The sequence below is a fragment of the Odontesthes bonariensis genome, chromosome 21 (genome assembly GCF_027942865.1).
Source record: "Odontesthes bonariensis isolate fOdoBon6 chromosome 21, fOdoBon6.hap1, whole genome shotgun sequence".
NCBI lineage: Eukaryota > Metazoa > Chordata > Actinopteri > Atheriniformes > Atherinopsidae > Odontesthes > Odontesthes bonariensis.
In genome coordinates this window covers 13,339,591-13,357,820 of record NC_134526.1, presented here as the reverse complement: position 1 = coordinate 13,357,820, position 18,230 = coordinate 13,339,591, and the positions used below count along the sequence as shown (strand labels likewise).

The following is an 18,230-nucleotide window of genomic DNA, read 5'->3' as shown; positions in this document are numbered from 1 at the left end:
CCTGTGAGAAGCTGGAAGGTTTTCTAACATTCACAGAAACCATCCCTGCGGGGTGTTTGTGTTTCTTCTCACTCCTGTGTCCTCCTGAAATATATATGACATTTAACTAGACAGTGAAATCACCTAGTGTCAGCCAGCCATCACAGCTAGTGTAATAAGATCTAATCCAGTTAACTCGATAGTGCCGGTGAAGCTTTCTGGGGTCACTTACAGGCCTCGGTCAGGACGGTGGCAAACAGAGGATACAAGCCAGAGAAACAACTGAACTGTGGTAAAATTATACTTTCATAAGGTGCAATAAGACCATCCTAAGCAACATTTCTTCTTTCTTTGTGTATTGTTTCACAAAGCCCTGATGTGGCTGCCTGATGAGGGGTGGTGACATGTCCTTTATTTACTAGAAGGGAAGTAAACCAGTTCTTCAAGTCCTAGTTGATCTATAACCCTGGCTGCTCATAAAGCGTGTTCAGATTACCCTCTGGACTCGCGGCCGAGCACTTCTTCCTGACAGACTGCACTGTCTGTTACTAAAGGCCGCAGCTATAAGAGCAGCTCCTCACTACAGGAGTGCACCATGGCGCTGCGCCCCCGGGCTTCCTCCCAGCCAGGAAAACTTTCCCTGCTCCAGATTCCCAAGGCGACATCCTCCCTTCGACCACGGGCTGTTTCCTCATGTTCAGGCCCCGTGCTTGAGGAGGAGCTGTCTTGTCCTGTTTGCTGCGAGATCTTCAAGGAGCCCGTGGTGCTGAAGTGCAGCCACAGCTTCTGTCGGGCCTGTCTTCAGCAGTTCTGGAACAAGAAGAAGGCCAGGCGCGAGTGTCCTATCTGCAGGAGGAAGTGCTCTCTGACGGAGCCCACAGTCAGCCTGGCCCTGAAGAATGTGGCCGACACCTTCCTGAGGGAGCAGGAGCGGAGATTAGCCACAGCTGGGACGGGGGTCGGCGGGACAGGGGAGGAAACGGAGGTGGTGGAGGAGAAGTGCGTTTCACACGGCGAAGTTCTCAAACTGTTCTGTATGGATGACTTCGAAGTCCTTTGCTGTGTGTGTCACACCTCTAAGAAGCACCAAGGACACAGTGTGTGTCCGCTGGAAGAAGGAGCCCAGGATCTCAAGGTAAAGCACACATTGTTTAAAACCAGTGGTGGGAATACACAGAATGGTTTGAAGACATTAATCCATCATTTTAAAGTTTTAAAACCCTTAATATGGCTCTTCCTGACACACTGAGAACCAGTAGTTAATCAAAAGTTAAGAATTCAGCAGCATTTTCCCTGTGACCCTTATCATATGAAGATATTGTGGAGACATTCTGGCAGTTTTCTCTGTTTTTGCCCCTCAGACAGAGCTCAAGAAAGAGCTGATTCCTCTGAAGAAAAACCTGCGTCGCCTTTATGAAGCCAAGCAGGAGTATGATGACACAACTGTGCACATCAAGGTATCAATAAACCCAGATCCCTGAAACACCAGAGGACCCGCATGGCCGCTTACGTCACCGAAGCTTGAGCCGTACTCATGTTAGTGTGTAAACATGTTTTTCAGCCAGGTCGAAACTTCAAACTTAAAGGTGGTTCAAAGTTCTTAGAACAGGTGAAAATGTTTTCGGAATCAGCATTAAGGTATTGAAAGTTTGAATGAATATGCAAATGTAAGTAATATTGTTTACATTAGTACAACACCAACACTGTTGCGGAGCCAGTGAATGAAGTCCAGCAGGCAAGGCCTTTAGTGGTATCCAACTTGGGTAATAATGAAATAACAGGTTTTATGGGGGGATATCCATCCATCCAGTTTGTTCTGGATCTGCCACTCAACCTCTGGTACATTTAAGTAGGTCTAGCATTTTAAAACAAAGATGACAATTGCATTGTTTCTCCTGACTCAGTGGTTCAGCTAACAATGAAACTCCCCTCCTCAGCACCCTGGCATTGACCTTAGCTGGGAGACTGGAAGTGTGAGCCCCCTGTAGTTAGATCATGCACACTCATCCCAATTCTTTCCAAAGGGAAGTCGCTAGCCCTGTCTGGATGTCTTGAGCCAGTTTCCCTTACCCCCCACACAGGTCAGACCGCCCCCCTGCTAATGTCTGTGACAGTGAAACTGAATTTCTTGGAAGCCGACCAAAGTCACGCCCTGTTGCTTCACCAAACTGCTCCCATGTCCTACTTTTTTTTTTGCTTCTGCTCCACACTTCTCTTTTTGATTCAAGGCCCTTGGTGAACCTTTAACTTATAAAATACTGGGCTTCTTCAGTCAGTCATCCAGTCAAACTCTATTTGTATAACACCAATCCCCCAAACGCACCGACACGTGCCTAAAAGATAAAAACAGGAGCCGGCGATGAGCGAAGAAAACACAAACATGGATTCAAAGGTAAACAAATAAGTAAACCAGTAAATTTCACTGCTGATCTGTATTTCCTTGTGTGACAGAACCAAACTCAGGCCACAGAGAAGCAAATCAGGGAGGAGTTTGAGCAGCTTCGGGAGTTTCTCCGGCTGGAGGAAGAAGCACGTTTGGCTGCCTTGCTTAAGGACGACAAGGAGAAGAAGGACCTGGTGAGGAAGAAGTCTGAGAGCATCACCAGGGACATCCTCACTTTCTCTCATGCTGTCATTGCTATTGAGAATGAGATTGCATCCAGGGATTTTCTGTTCCTGCAGGTGAGTGGTGTTCTAAAAAAAGACTATTTCCGCCTCTCGGTCCCTCTGAATAACAATGTAATTCTCTCTCATATCCTTTCAGAATTACACCAACACAAAGAAGAGGTGGGTGCTTGTGCCCCCCCCCCCCCCTTAATTTTCTGCAGTGTCACATTATCTTCATATTACTACTTGTTCAGCGTTGAATGTTTCATTCTTGTCATTTGTCCTCACACAGAGCACAGATCACACAGAAGGATCCAGAAAAAGTGTCGGGTGCTCTTATAAATGTAGCCAAGCATGTGAGTTCCCTGAAGTACCACGTTTGGAAAAAGATGGTGGAACTGGTTCAGTACAGTAAGCATTGCAAACCACTTCAGTTTACGTGTTTCGCAAAGTTGTAGTCAGAGGTGTGACCATAATAAGGAAAGATGTAGAAGAGATATTGGCTGATATTTTCTTTATTCTATGTTTCCTTTTTCAAAAATGTTCTACTGAAACACAGCAACGTGCCTTGGATTTCAAAATTACCACCTATATTTTCCCTTCTTCTTTCAGCACCCATCACCCTGGACCCCAACACTGCCTACTCCTGGCTTTCCCTTTCCTCGGACCTGACCAGTGTAGGCAATGGTGGATCCCTGAAGAAGCTCCCGGACAATCCTGAACGTTTTGGCCTTTTTGTGTTTGTGCTAGGTTCAAAGGGCTTTACCTCAGGCCGCCACGCCTGGGAGGTGGAGGTGGGCGACAAGGTGGACTGGATGCTTGGGGTGGTCAAGGAGTCTATCGACAGAAAAGGCCGCATCTCAGGCTGTCCAGAGGGCGGTTTTTGGATGATCTCTCACTGTGAGGGCGAGTACTCGGCCATGACGAGACCCAGCACTACGTTGCATTTGGAAGGCCAGCTGACTCGAGTCAGGGTGCAACTGGACTACGAGTCCGGAGAAGTGTCCTTCTCCAACCCTGTGAGCATGACGCCCATCTACACCTTCAACGACTTCTTCACTGAAAAGATGTACCCCTTCTTCTGCCCTGGAGCCAACATCAACGGGAACAACCCTGACCCCCTCCAAATCTGCCCAGCCAAGGTGGCTGTATGGAACAGTGCGACCTGGTGATTCCCTCACAGAGGAAATGTTTTTGTTTTAAACTGTTGAAATTAGATTATATCAGGTATGTGTGTCAAAGGAGCATGATACAAGCAAAGTAATCACAGCAATAATCTTCGATTGACTAGTCTGTGAAGCAATAAGTGGCTGCTTAAAGCAGCAAGGGGTGGTTCTGCTGTTACAATCCAGGACAGCTCCCCTCTGCCTCTGTGTGGGAGGCTAACAGCTGCTCCCCTACTGAGCAGCAGTCTCCCCCTGGTGGTCAAAAACACACAAAAGGACACAATTCACTTCACTCCGTCACCAGATTACTGATTTCACAGCTACATTTACGAATGTGATACAGACGGACTGGGTCTGCTTTTATTTATCCGTTTAACCTTAAGAATCTCCGTCAGATTAAACATCTCTCCAAAACGGTGGCAGAACAGATTATAAACGCGTAGAAATATTGTGGATTAAATTTGTGTGAGCTTGAGTGTGCACTGTAAAATCAGCATGACCAGGAGTGTCCTTCAGTGACATTCCCAACCTGGACTGTCCCTAAGTTTACCAAATGTGATCTGTGGCAGCAACACTCCTCATCACTTTATCAGAAATTAAACAATGCTTTTGTTTTTTTTTGCTATTGAGATTTAACTTGTGGACTTGTGACAGGTAAAATACAGAAAAAAAATGTTTTAGTCTATGAAGACTGCGGTTTCATCTTCTTCTTCTTTATTTTAAATCTTCACTGAACAATATCGACTGCAACAGTATATTTCCTATTTCAGAAACTACACAGTAATCCCCCAAACACCCCACTATTGATTGGAATATGACAAATGATACACGATGATGTTGATATTGTGCTCGTGAATGAATAAACTATTCTTAAAAGCAGACTTGCTTTCCTCTACACGGTTTCGGCGCATCCTTTTGAAGGAACTGTGGAGGGTAACTGAAGAATGCCACCAAACCTCTTCTCCACAGTGTGCAGCCAATTGGGGTATTGCAGCAAAGAACAGGATCTCATCATTTTAAAGCCTGCTCGAAGAGGGGGGTGGATAAAAAGAACAATTCAGACAGAACAATTCAGGTTTACATGTGAAGTGATGCAGCCTTCGAGTAGCAGGCCATAATGTTCTCAGGAGAGACTCACCAAAAGTGTAACTTTCACTTTCTTAATGCCATGTAAAAAAAAATGAGTGTGATATTTAATGGTCTATCTTTAGACTAATGTTCACAGGGCACTTGACATTGTATTCTGCAGTGTCGGTGTCCAGGGACCCTGCGTTGTTAATTCGTAATTTGGGACCTCCTGTTCTCACCTAAGAGGCTACCTGCTGGGTGCACTGATTCATGCTACAGGGATCGGAGTTGTCTGACAAAGAGAGGAACCTCAGAGGCAGAAAGTAGCAGACGCCAGTTGAATCTCACTGAACTACTCATCGAGGCAAAGCTCGTGTGGGAGCAAGATGGAGGCTTTTATAGACTAGAACAGGAGAAAAGAGCTCTTAGCCAGACAGATGGCAGAGATGATACATATGCCTCTTTGTCAGCATTTGCAATTCATTTAAATACAGAAGATATGGTTTTAGTTCTGAAAGATAAAAACCCGCAAAGAATCGAACACATTTCAGTTTTACATGCACATGAGTTTAGCTCGCTTTTTCCTCAACTTAAACATTTGTAAGTTCATATTCAGGGGTTTTACAGTCCATTGTTAGTAGAATTTGGAGAGAAAGCCAAGACCCTCATCTCATCCTGGGGTCCATCAGTGTCACTTTGACTGATTTTTTTTATGCAGTTTGCACAGTCTGAGGTCTTGTATTAAGCTTCAGTTGAAAGTTCAGACACTCACTCGTGTTCTGACATTACTGCTTCAGTCAGGCATGGTTCTTAGGTGTAGTGTGAAAAGAATGTCTGTTTTCTTTTTCCCACAGCCCTAGGAGACCCTGAGACAGTCAGCTGTGCTATCAAAGATGCGCGAAGTTACTGGAGGATGAGGCCTTTCTATTAAATCAAGAGAAATAAACGTCCAGCGGACCAAAAGACAGTCTGGACTGCAAATGAAAGCATATAAGATGGTGTGTAGACGTGCGTGAAGTGAAGGAGTTTGGTTTGCTTTTCTAAGTTTTGAGAATGAAAGTGCAGAGCAGCACGTACCGCGAATGACCTCCTGGTTCCAAGAATAAAACAATGCAGCAGGCTGACCTTGCTGGGTATGAAGAGTCATGAAAGACTTTGATTGGCACATGCAGCAGTATTGCGGGGTCCTGAGTGAGCTTGAAGACGTATCAGTGGATGAACTGAAGCCATGTAGTGTGAATCATACACGCATTCGAGGTAGAAATAGCTCCGTAGTGTGAGCTCAGAGCGCAAAAGACAATTACGGGTTCAATTTAGATGTGAAAATTTAGCAAACGCGTTAATCTCAAGTGGTTTTCACCAAAAAGCAGGAAGGCAACAACAAGCTCTGTGTAGTGACTTTAATATGTACATATTTTTTCATACTTTTCAGTTATAGTGGCACCGAAACTACATTGGCAGGGATGTTGCTTTGCATACCCACCACATGGCTGCACCATTTTAGTGTGAAATGACACATTCTGAATTTCTCGCAAAAGATTCACAGAGGCTTGCAAATCCGTGATAATCAGACAGATAATGTCTATGTGAACAAATTATTTACTTTGATGCAACAGATGACATTGCACATTTCTTTGAACTAAGGGGCTATGAAAAAGGCTATGCAGAATGATCAGTGTGACACATTTTTCTTTTTTTCAGAGAAACAACAGTTTTCTGAATGAAAACCAGTCATATTAGTCATCAACTTTAAATCAGCAAGGAAAGAACTTGTTAAAGTTGATATTTATAGCAAAATGCAGTAAAAACAGCAAATATTTTCCTGCAAAGCTTATAATTCAGCATCAAACCGGAGAAAATACCTCTCTGACACTAAACAATGTTACATCATAAGCTTCACAAAAGCCATATTTACTGCAGAGCTGTTGTACTAGATGGTATTATATTACAGTGCACTGTATGCTCCTCTTATTTTGTACATTCCCAAGTTAGTAGGACGACTCACGCTGACAGAGAGAAACGGGGAGAGCAGGACATTGAGAATAAAATCAGGCAAACAATTTGAACTTGTTCAAAGAGAACCCACACAACCACAGAAAATAACAAACTTCAAACAGCAGTGTGACCGAGTGCCCTACAGTGAAAATGGGAAGCTTGCTGCCAAATTCTGTCCATTACTGAGACCGGTGCTCTTTGGATTCTTCTCCTGCTGGTGAGCGTCAAACGATTGTGTTTAAAAGTGTTGGAAACGGTAAAAAATGGTTAAAAAAAGGCTTTATGAAGACCGAAAAAACCAACTCACAGGTGTGTAGACTGTAGTGTGACTGTCACATATGCCAAAAAACACCTAAGGTGACAAAAACACATCTACGACACGGAGAAAGACACAAACATCCCTTCATTTGGCAGCAGGTTCATTTGGCTTTCCAGATCAAATTGGCAGTGTCTTGCTCTGGATCCATGAGCACACACACATGTTCATTCACACACTTAACATATACACACCGTACATACAGTGGCATGCAAAATTTTGGGCACCTCTGGTTAAAATTCCTGTTACTGGGAAGGGTGGTGTGTGTGGAAAAAGAAGATTTAAAAAAAAAAAATAAAGTTAGAGGATGTCAAATTTCTCTAAAATTTCAAGCAAATTTACTTTCAAATTTCCATTTTTGAAATGTTCAGACTAAAAAGTAAAAAATAAAGGGCGCTCAGAGCAAATGATTGGGTACAATGCACGTCTAGAAGTCTAGAAGACCTTCTGTGGTCAGCGAGGAATATTTCAGTTCTTAGGATCTTTGTCCAGTTTTACGCAAAAGGCTTCCAGTTTTGACATTTTCTTGGAACATTTAGCATGCAACGCTATTCTGACTTAATTTGAGGAATTGTGAAGGCCATGATTGCTCATGTCTGATATTCCTTTAGCTTTATGTCAATATTAATACAATTCTTTATATTCTTAAGTGATTTTTGTTTCCAGGTTTCAAGTAATTTCTTCTCTTTATTGATGACATGTTTCACAAGCTACTGGCTGCAATACAGAAACGCAGTCGCCCTGGAAAATCTGTGAGATTGTGGTGAAAAAGTTCTATTTCAACTTCATCAAGCCACAGTACATGTTTCCAAATGGCATCAGGTTTGTTGTGATTTGCAAGCTTCTGAAAAAGAAATTTTTGGTGAGGATGCAGAAAAGGTTTTCCTCGAACGCTTCTTCGTGCGGAGGATATTTGTGCAGGTATTTTTGCACGGCAGAAAAGTACACCATCAAAATCTTTATGAAAATCTTCCAGACATCAACTGTCTTTGTTATCTTTTTAATAGCTGCTAGATACTGATAGTTACTGATGAAACAACTACAAGAGAATTTTTGCTCTCTTCTCACAGCTTTCTCCTGTTTTCTGGGTTTATTTAGATTTTCAGAGCTCAACTGAGAGGAGTCCATGGATGCAGCTAGTCCAGAGGAGACTTAAGGAGTATTAAAGCTGTGACATTCGCATCATCTTTCCTTTGCTAAAATGACTGCGAACAAGCTATAAGTTATCTAGACCTAAAATCTTTTGGGGTGCCCAAACGCTTACGCAACACTCATCTCTTTTACCCTAAAATTGCACAAAATAAAAATAATGCACCATCTTTGCTTAAAATGTTGGCAGATGGGGTATCGTCGTAACTGTTTTGGATCAATTCATCTTCCTGTCACTAAAAAAGTTTACAGTAACAGAAACATTTTGCATGCGACTGTACATAGATACACGCTGCAGATACAGTACATGATGCAGTACATAACATGCACACACAGATATAAATACATACAGTTTTTCATTAAATGCACTTCTGTGTCTGCAGTTCTCTGTTTTGAAAATAGGAAGGTGCATAAATAAAACATTCCCATCTTTATAGAAAAGGTCCATGCGTGTCTGGCAACCTAAGTTCAACAAGACTGAAAACACGGGCGCTTTGTCTCCTTTTCTGTCTCACCATTTTGGGAATTTAGCTTTTTCTTCGTGATGGTGTTAATGCTGTTTCCTGTTTCTCTGGCAGTTTTGTGACAGCACTTCAGTTTTTTTTTTGTGTCTTTCACAGATGGGTGCTGTCCTGAGTATTAAACCTGTGGCTCTCTGAGAGTCCAGCGCTGCACTTCCTATTGCTCCCCTGATTAGGTACCAGGGAGAGGGGGTCTGGTCTGATCAGGTACCTGCAGATTGGGCACAGACAGGGGGCGGAAAATAGAACACGTGTAAGAATTGTAGTGATGATTTTACAGGGATGTCACGTATATGGTGTTGTGCACTCACACAACGTCGTGCAGCTCCAGTCTGGTGTCTGGAGAAGGGTTGATGAGGATGTACGACAGTCTGTTCCCTTGGTCTGTCATCCCATCTGACACAGGAAGAAAAGAGGTTAGTCAGCCAGGAAATAAAATAGGCACAGGATATAGTGGAGGCTGTGCTGCATCCGCATACACAGCAGGAAGATGACTTGGATAAGAATGGAGACAAGTTGAAACACAATACATCAGACAGATCGTGTGGAGTAGAATAATACAGCAGAAGGTCTGTTATACTCTAAATCAAAAGGAGATAGTTTCCTACACAAGTAGGTGGAGACTTACTGAATCCAGTTGGAGAAAGGCCCAAGTGTTTCATCCTCGTTCTCACCAGTCCGTTGAGTTCTTGCCTTTCTGAGCGCCTGAAAAGGGTCAGTCTCTGCTGGCTGATCCTCTCTGCTGCGCTGCCTGGACCACCTTTGGCCGCGCTGGATCCCCGACCCCCCTTCCTGCTCAGTCTCCGTGCCCACTGCATGCTCTTCCTCCTGAGCAGTGGGTGGTCTGAAGAGTGGGAGGAGGTGGAGATGGGTTCTGAGGAGGTGGAGTTACGGTGGGCGCCAGTGCGGGACAGGAGGGGCTCTCGAGGTTCTCTGGTGTCCTCGTAGTCCTCAACTGTGATGGATACCTGGGACTGCAGAGCACAATAACACACTCTCTTACACTCTTCTGTCCTTATGCATGATAATACATCTGTTATCATGGAGATTTTTATTAAAATCCACAGAGGACCTGTTTCTGATACTTAAGATTGAAAGAATGGAATACTTCTTTTTTTTATTAAAGTAGAAGCAGATGATGAGTGACAGATAAAATCTTTGCTTATTATACAGTATCAGTTGTGAGGGTCTTTAGTGTAACTAATCTAACCATCCTAAATGTATTTCTCCCAAAAAATAGTATTGGCATATTAGCATTGTTTAAGTTCTCACTGCAACCTTTGGGACAAAGATAGCTGATTCTCTGATTTTCTTATGCCATCACAATATTTTAATTTCTATTCGGGTCTTCAAAGTTCTGCATTTATGTTGCAAAATATGGGGGACACTGAACAAGCATTTCAACAATGCTTCAACTTACATTAATCTTTGGGAAAAGCATTTTGTATTTAATTGTAATTTGATTGGTAGACTGGAGAGCAGGCCAGACAGTAAAATTCATGACAGTCCTGAACATTTTTTTAACTTTTCAAAGTCTAGGTAAAGACAGCTTGCATCTCTTGCAACCCATCATCTGTTTGTGGTACAGCTAGTGTGATTTCAACATTTGCATTTTTAGCCATGTCAAAGTTAGAAAAATGGCCGACCTCAGACACTGGAAGCTTGTGGGCCTCTGTACGGTAGATGCCTATGGGAATGTCTCCAGTCGAGGAGCATAGTTTCTGGTAAAGCCTGCCATATGTTCGGATCCACAGGTCGTCTTCTGTGATTTTCATCTGGAAAACAAACAAAACAACAATCAACTTCTGAGGCACCTCACAGTCCAAACAAAGTGAAATCATGCTGCTTATGGTGGCTACTCACAGCACAGAGGAAACCTGAGCCAGGCATGGAGTCTAAACCGAGCAGCAGCCTGGTGATGGAGATCATGTAGTCCTTCACAAATGACTGGCAGGGAATCAAAACAAACAAGTCAGTATAAATAGATCATTGCTGGCATTTTGCAGCAAAATAAGAGGGGAGGGGGCGTCTTTGTTATTAATTGAAAGTGTGTTTGGGAAACCTGGTAGAGCAGAGTGTCCAGCATGCTAACACTGAACACTTTCCCAGCAGCAAAGGGCAGGCGGAACATAAAGACCAAGTTGGACCCCTTTTCTCTTTCTTTCTGCAGATCAAACACAAAGAGACACACAGTTTGTCTTAGACCAGGGGTCTTCAACGTTTTTCAGGCCAGGGACCCCCAAACCGATGAAGAGTTGGAGCAGGGACCCCCTACTATTTATATGGCATACAATTGTGTGTTATATTTAACGGGGCCTAGTGCCGTGTATAAACATTGGTACTCTGTTATTGTACATTCAATACTAACCTATTCAAATAATACACAGGTTAATATATTCATGTTTTTATTTTAAACATGTGCAAGGTACAGGGTGGCCGTGCCACTGCCATTTATAAACAAACATCTTGCATACAACACTGAGCTATTCAAATAATCCACAGATTTTAACTTTAAACATGCATGTAGATGGGACAATGAATCCCCAAACCATCTGTGGATGGCACACGTTTGCACACAATTTGTGAGAAAAAACTGTTTGAAAAAAATAAAAAATAAAAAAAATAAAAATAAAAAAAATAAAAAATAAATTAAAAATCGTCTAATCAACCAAAGATTTCGTGCCCCCCCTGCAGTACCTCCGTGGACCCCCTGTTGAAGACCTCTGTCTTAGAGGATCAGAAGAGTTCTTATATCTAGTTCTTAAGAATCTTAATTTTAACTGCAGATAATGAAACACTTGAGAATAAAATTATGAGCCGAATACTTTTCTATCAGTTTGGTGTTTGCTAGTGTGAGCTCTCATGCTAGCTACTGTATCCTCATTTATACAGTAATTCAAAGGTTAATGACAATAATTTCTGTCCAATATGTTTCATGTTAAAGATTGTGATTAATATCAAAAGAGAGACCCACAGCTGAAGAGATGTGTTGAGTGGAGTAGAGTTGCCTAATAACCCCTAAAACTGGCTGCTGTGAACAGAGAAATAAAGGCTTGATTGAATACAGTGCTTCAGTTCAATATTCCTGACATTTTGACCACTTGTGAAAAATGGGTAAAATATGTCTCCATGTTGTTGTATTAAGCGTCACGCAGGTGAGGGCTTTCAAAATGCTACATTGCCCCTGATATGCTAATTGGTGTATAATTGTGCTGTATACTGTATATAGAGTGTACAAGGACAGTTATTGTAAAGTGCGTTGTGGAATCTAGTCAAGGTATAAATTCTGTTGATGCCTGAGATAGCACTTTATCACCTGCCACTGATAACATCATAAACAGCAACAACAGATATTTTTTGTTGCGGTAAAGGATCGTTTTAATCCATGTTTCTAAATCCACTGAGAGCATGAAATAAGGAGAGGCTTTTATAATTTTTATAAAATCTTTTTTCTCCCTTTTTTCCCCAAGTGTGGGTGGAGAGAAAAGAGATGAAAAAGAAAACAGAGGTTTTTGAAGTTGTGATGCCTTTTACCTTTTCCAGCTTGGACAGAGCCAAGGAGTAGTGGTCTTTGACTTTGAACTGCATGAAGCGCATGTTGGCGGGATGTGTGAGCTCTGTGATGATACTAAGAGCTGGAAACAGCCTGAGAGGAAGAAGCACAGACAAACGGAGAAAACAGTAAGATAAAAAACAAACGCTTAAAGCTGCTGTGTCAGATCGCAGACAAACATTGGGCAAAGCAGACCTGAATAGGGTCTGGACGTTGACGATGGTTTTTGCATCAGCCATGTAGTCTTCCTCGGCAATCATTGAGCTCTCTTTGTCGACCACCACCATGGTGTCAGCAAAAGTAACTCCACATCGCAGCAAACTGTCCAGACTGTGGAGAGAGTAAGAGAAGGATGGCGCAGAAAAACCAATGTGTTTTTAAAGGCTGTAAGAATGATCCAAAAAGCAAACTGAGTCACATGTGAGTGACAGAAGTGCAGAAATAATTAAAGACAGCAAAAGATGAAAAAGAGTCTAAGTAATACAAAAATAGTGAAGAAATTCATACTTATCGATGGATCCGACTGTGTAGAAAACCATGGGGAACCAACAGATTGCTTCCAAGAAATCTGCTTCAGGTCTAAACCAATCAGAGCACAAAAAGACTTTGAGAGACCCACCAGTAGGGATTTATGTATGCCACCACAAAGAGCCAATGTTCCCACAGTGACAGACTGCCCTCTCCCAGTCTGAAAATACAAAACAGCTAAAAGGCCTTCTGAGAAAGCTGAAAATAACAGCTAGAGTGACTCAGCATTTTATTGCCTTTTTATTGGATTCAGCTCTCATTTGACTGACTACATTTGTGTAGCAGCTACAAAAAACGACACAGGACTGTAGAGTACACTGTCCTGAGAGCATTTAACATTTCAAAAATCATGTTTACTGTGACCTTAAATTACTCAGTTTTTCTCCTCTACTTGCTGTTTAAGGAAGAGCAAATTTTTACCATCCTGTGCAACCTACATTTGTAGCTGCTGTCATGCTCACAGCCACAGTTATGAAAAAAACTAGCACGTAACCCTTTCAGGTTGAGGGTGAATTTACAACAATAACCATTGCACTCAAACTATTGAAATGTCCTCACATGCTCTCCAACAGCAGCACGATGGGCTTGAGCTCCTTTCTCGGTCGGTAGTAAGCCCGAAGAGGAACAATGAAGTTGTAAAGACCATTTCCTGCACTCTCCGCAGACACAATAATCAATTTGTTTTTGAAGCCATAGGAGCGAGCATCCTCAAAAGGGATGTGGTGACAAGCCTATGAGAGAAGTATGAGAGATGATGGATATGTTATCATGTATAAAAAGGATGAGAAGCAATTTAAGTTGTGTACCTTGTCCATGCGTAGGCAGCAGAAAGGCATCTTTTCTTGTAGGAGATGGCACAGTGCAGGTGAGCTGCCGATGTATGGAGAGTTTAGAGGGTATCCTTTCACCCATCTGCAGAACAGGTCCACATTTGTCTCTAAACTTACTTCAACATCCCCGAGAGCACAAACTGAAACACTGTACTTACTCGCAGTGTCGGCCCCACCAATGGGCACTTTCATCTTTGTCGCAGTCATCCTTGCCCTCCTCTCCTACTTCGTCTTCTGACTGGTCTCCCAGTAGGTCAAAGGTGGGGTTGTTGACACCGTCCACCAGCTCCAGAACGGGGGCGATACTGTGCCGTCTTTCCTCAGCTGAATCTCCCATGACAGGCAGAGCCAAGGTGTTAGCACCCACCATCTCTGTCCTGGAGCTGCTTCTGCTTTCTCTTCCACTTCCAAGCCCAGTGCTACCTGGGTCCTGGCCCTCTGGGCTGCTGTCACTGGAGTCCTGCAGGTCGATGGCCACGGTGCCTTAAACATACACACATGCAAACAGTGATTATCAAACACTGCACGGATATATGAGAATACATAATAATACATACATAGCTATAGTACTATTAAACAGTCATAGTATTGAAAATTAAGCAGTCCTTTGTCTCTCTTGTCCACTAGGTTGAGTCAGTGTTTATGAAAACACAGAGTCTGATATTTGGCAGCGATCAAGCACGACTTCAAATAAACAGTAATTCAACTGCAAAACAATAAACACTCAAATTTGAAATTCTGAAAGCTATGATAAGCTAAGCCATACTGCTGTCTAATAACAAGTTTGCATGTGTTGTCTATGTTTTGTAAATGTTACAGAGTCTCTGTGCTGTGCCTGTCTGACTAACCCATGCTGGCAATGATACTATGGACTGGCAGTCGGGTGAGTCCGTGGTAGATACTTTGGTGCACTCCTCTGGCATTTCCTCCTGTGCCACCCCATGATGGCTCCCTCTGGCCCCTGACAAATGCCGAGTTCTCCTCTTTAGAGATGTTGATGTAAAAGCATGTGTCAGAGCCCCCCATGATGTGACAAGGTCCAGGGTTTAGCAAAATGTTGCTGGTGTCCAGTCTGCGCACCCCGATTAAACAGACTCCATACCTGCAGCCGAACAGACAAGGTCAGCTCTCAACTGTACAGTTTGATGTGTTTCTAGGTTTGTTGACATTTTTACTTACTTTTTGTGTGCATGAAAGGAAGCAAAGGTGAAACTTTTGCCCTGGTACTCTCCAAAGAATTTACTTTCTTCCAAGCGGATGTGATGTACCTCATTGGCAGAGCAGCGCCTGTAAGTACGATGCCATTGGTCTGCTGAACTTGGACCACCTTCCCTAAGACAAAAACAAAGCAAAAAAAAAAAAAAAGACTGATTGACTTGGTGGGGAAAGAGTGACCTTTAAAGCATGCCTTGTGAAACTCCCAGCTCAACACCAGAGTCCCATCAGAAGATTTTCCAATGAAGTTGCATTGGTAACAAAGCTCCATCAAAGCTGCTGATCAATACTAGAATCAGGCCAAGGATTGAAACGAAGACACTCAGCATGACTGAACAACAGAGCCCAGATTTACTCATTCACAGTTAAGAGGACAGCAGCTTTTCCCAGGGGGATATGGCTTTAGATGTGGAGGCTAAAGCGATGATAACAGGGGTGTGGGGGCAGTGTGAATGTGTGTGGTTTTCAAAAAAAAAAAGGCCTTATATAAACAGGTGTTATAGCAAATTTCCAGCTTACACAAAGTAAGTGCAAGGCAGGGGAGGAGAAGGACTAATCTTATTCATGGAGCATTGTCGCAGCCTTAACCCATCTAGATTTAAGCGCTATTATGAAACATACCAACACATTGGTTCTGAAAAACCTCTTTTATCATAAATGCATGTAGGCTTTCTCTGTAGATTATAACACAATAGCTTCATACAGAGGGAAATAGACTTATCTTCATGGTCATCACTCTTCTATAGCTTGAATAGTTTTTTGCTGCTCTGTTAAGCTTTAGAATATTGTATACTTAGCCTTTAAAAGAAAAATACCAGTGATTCTAAGTGAAATGTATAAATAAACTATTAAACAAAACCCAAGCTCAATCATATTTAATCTTTTATATCTTTTGAAATGATCTGTGCAACGCTTCCTAGACAAGAACTGTCTGTTCCTCACATTCTAACATAATGATAGTCAGAACAGTGAAAGTAAGCAATAATGATCTTCATATTTAACTAGAAAAGTTTTATTGTCTCCAACTCCCCATACATCATAAAACAGGATGATGACAGGATTTGTGGCAACACTGAAAACAAATATATTATACAGTGTAGGAATTCAGTTAAAACATTTATTCTACCTATTAAGTGCTTGAAAGGCTCCTGAACGTTGTTTGAAGGCCTCTTGGGGGGCTGTTCTAAGAATGAAAAATAAATAAGTAAAAATTTTGTGACAGTGATAAGATGGAAGGAGCTCTGTTATAGTGGTTATATCTATCTACTGTGTATTTGACTATCAAGACTGTGAGGTCATAATATAGATTAAAAGAATATAATGGATGAGGAGATAAGTGCAAGAAAGCTAACTCACTGTCCTCTAGAGGAGTGGATCAATAGAGTGATTAGAGTTGAGGTTCCAGGGCACACACAGTTTAAGGCCAGCATGGCGTATTTAAACTCTTCTTCACACACTACATGATCTGCAGACAGAGAGAGACAAGAGACACAAAGGTTATGCTTCAATGAAGCAAAAAACATTTTTCTTCATAAAATGCCACATCAATATTCGGCGTGTTACCAAAGTCAATGGGACAGCCCCAAATCAATTAAGTTTCTTCAAGAGTCAAACCAAGATCACAAATAAAAAAGAAACATAGATAGATTGCAACATACCTATACATAAAAGAGATTAGTTAACGACTTCATCAATTTTTCAAGGCCACAACCTTCTGTCTTTTGCGTTGTGGAAATCATTGTGTCAGGAAATAATTATATATTAGGTAAAACAATCAGGGAAGCGGGGTTTAGTAAGGTCACAACACAGCTTTCAGCCTAAAATTCTGTAGAGCAGATTGTGGATATGAGACTTGTATAATCTTTATGTGCTTACTGTGCATGTTCTGTATGCCTTTCCTTTATAAGGCCACACACACAGTTTGTCAAGTTCTGAGAAGACTCGTGTATTCTCAGCAGGTCTGATGTAACATTGTGATCATGATGTGTTGTCAGCATGTATAACACGCACACACATCCTGCCACAGACCAAAAGTTAGAAGAAGTGAGAAGTGGAAACCTTCTAAAAAAAATCAATTGACAGATAAAGCTGAAAACTGAGAGCAAAGCAGTCCAACAATCAGAGTAGCTACAAAGAAGATTAGTTAGAGCTCCGCAATATAAAGGTTTTTTCTTGGACTTCACGGCATTGAATGAGTACTACTGATGCTGCAAACTCTGCAGCACTCTGAATCATAGATCAATTTTACTGACACGACTGTGTTTACAACACTAAACAACACTTTCACACTCTCAATCAAATGCCACAAATATAATGTTGGTATATATTGCTTGAGGTTTGTCAAAGATAACTGGCCCAAACAGGCACCTGTGTTATAAATCTGAGCCTGTCCACTCAGAAAGGACCAATAACACGGGGGGGTAGGAAGACCTAGCAACAGACCAGTGACTCAGTGTCAGCTTTATTGAGCCACCTCTCACTCACATCATCCAACACCTAACATAGCCGTGCCTGTTAGGCAAACCAAATCAAACCGAGCAAACACCGATGACACTCTTGTTTACCTGTTGCCTCACTGCCTCTTCTTTTAAAGGAAAATCCAATAGAGCGATTAATGTTTGTAGTAAGCCAATCAGTGTAGCGGGCCAAGGGAGCACTCATTTCCTGTGATATGTAATTTGTGATCACATTGTCTTCAGTTCAACGCACAGCATATCAGGCTGCCTGTGAAGCAGCAACATTGAGATGGACCCTAAAAGCACAAAATGTGCTCTGTATTAGGAAAATATTGGTGACAACACATCACATCAGCCCGAGATGAGAATCAAACTTAATAAACTGGCATTCTAAAAAGCGGAAGACCAGCAAAGAGGTAAATGCAGCTTATAGTAATTCAGTGAGGTATGCATGTCCATGAGGGTGTGCGGATGATAAACATGACAATTAAAGCTGCTTATTGTGAAACTGTTTATGTAGGTACCAGTGTTCTTCTGGCTTAACACATCATTATACAGCTCAAACACACAGCCAGTTAATTCAATTTTAACTCAACATTTGTGTAGCGCAATTGACATCTCAAGCCTGCAAAGGAAAAGGCAAAAACATCAAAGCTATTTGTGAAATTGGAAGATATTCAATTTCCAATCTCTATATTGAGCCTCTGTTCAACCCTGTGAGCCTTTCACTTCCCATCTTTTTCCAGGTTTACCTCTCAGCAAAGGTTTCCATCCTTCAGATACCTGGACCAGGACCAGCTGTGAAACCAATTACAGACTTTGACACACTTTACACTCACACACATAC

At 42.1% G+C, this 18,230-nt stretch overlaps 2 protein-coding genes across 4 annotated transcripts in view; one reads left to right on the top strand and one right to left on the bottom strand.

Moving 5' to 3' along the window:
• Window positions 1–474: 474 nt before the first annotated feature.
• Window positions 475–4,647, top strand: LOC142371623 (E3 ubiquitin-protein ligase TRIM35-like). Its single transcript, XM_075454331.1, has 6 exons — window positions 475–1,114; window positions 1,341–1,436; window positions 2,431–2,661; window positions 2,744–2,766; window positions 2,879–2,997; window positions 3,199–4,647. The coding sequence occupies exons 1-6, from the start codon at window positions 575–577 to the stop codon at window positions 3,756–3,758; spliced, it is 1,569 nt and encodes a 522-aa protein (XP_075310446.1). The 5' UTR covers window positions 475–574; the 3' UTR covers window positions 3,759–4,647.
• A 1,559-nt stretch (window positions 4,648–6,206) lies between these two features.
• The window catches only part of kcnt2b (potassium sodium-activated channel subfamily T member 2b), a 38,814-nt gene continuing 26,790 nt past the window's right edge, over window positions 6,207–18,230 (bottom strand). For 2 of the 3 annotated variants that reach the window (XM_075453559.1, XM_075453560.1), the window contains 16 exons: window positions 16,284–16,392; window positions 16,054–16,110; window positions 14,892–15,044; window positions 14,561–14,814; window positions 13,871–14,195; window positions 13,689–13,794; window positions 13,441–13,613; window positions 12,862–12,933; window positions 12,550–12,684; window positions 12,336–12,447; window positions 10,864–10,965; window positions 10,665–10,748; window positions 10,448–10,576; window positions 9,430–9,775; window positions 9,113–9,197; window positions 6,207–9,012 (listed from right to left, as the gene is read on the bottom strand). In XM_075453559.1, the coding sequence (XP_075309674.1) occupies window positions 8,895–9,012; window positions 9,113–9,197; window positions 9,430–9,775; window positions 10,448–10,576; window positions 10,665–10,748; window positions 10,864–10,965; window positions 12,336–12,447; window positions 12,550–12,684; window positions 12,862–12,933; window positions 13,441–13,613; window positions 13,689–13,794; window positions 13,871–14,195; window positions 14,561–14,814; window positions 14,892–15,044; window positions 16,054–16,110; window positions 16,284–16,392 (2,360 nt within the window). In that variant the 3' untranslated portion in view covers window positions 6,207–8,894. The remainder of the gene's footprint in view (window positions 9,013–9,112; window positions 9,198–9,429; window positions 9,776–10,447; window positions 10,577–10,664; window positions 10,749–10,863; window positions 10,966–12,335; window positions 12,448–12,549; window positions 12,685–12,861; window positions 12,934–13,440; window positions 13,614–13,688; window positions 13,795–13,870; window positions 14,196–14,560; window positions 14,815–14,891; window positions 15,045–16,053; window positions 16,111–16,283; window positions 16,393–18,230) is intronic. The other variant, XM_075453561.1, reaches the window with a different exon arrangement.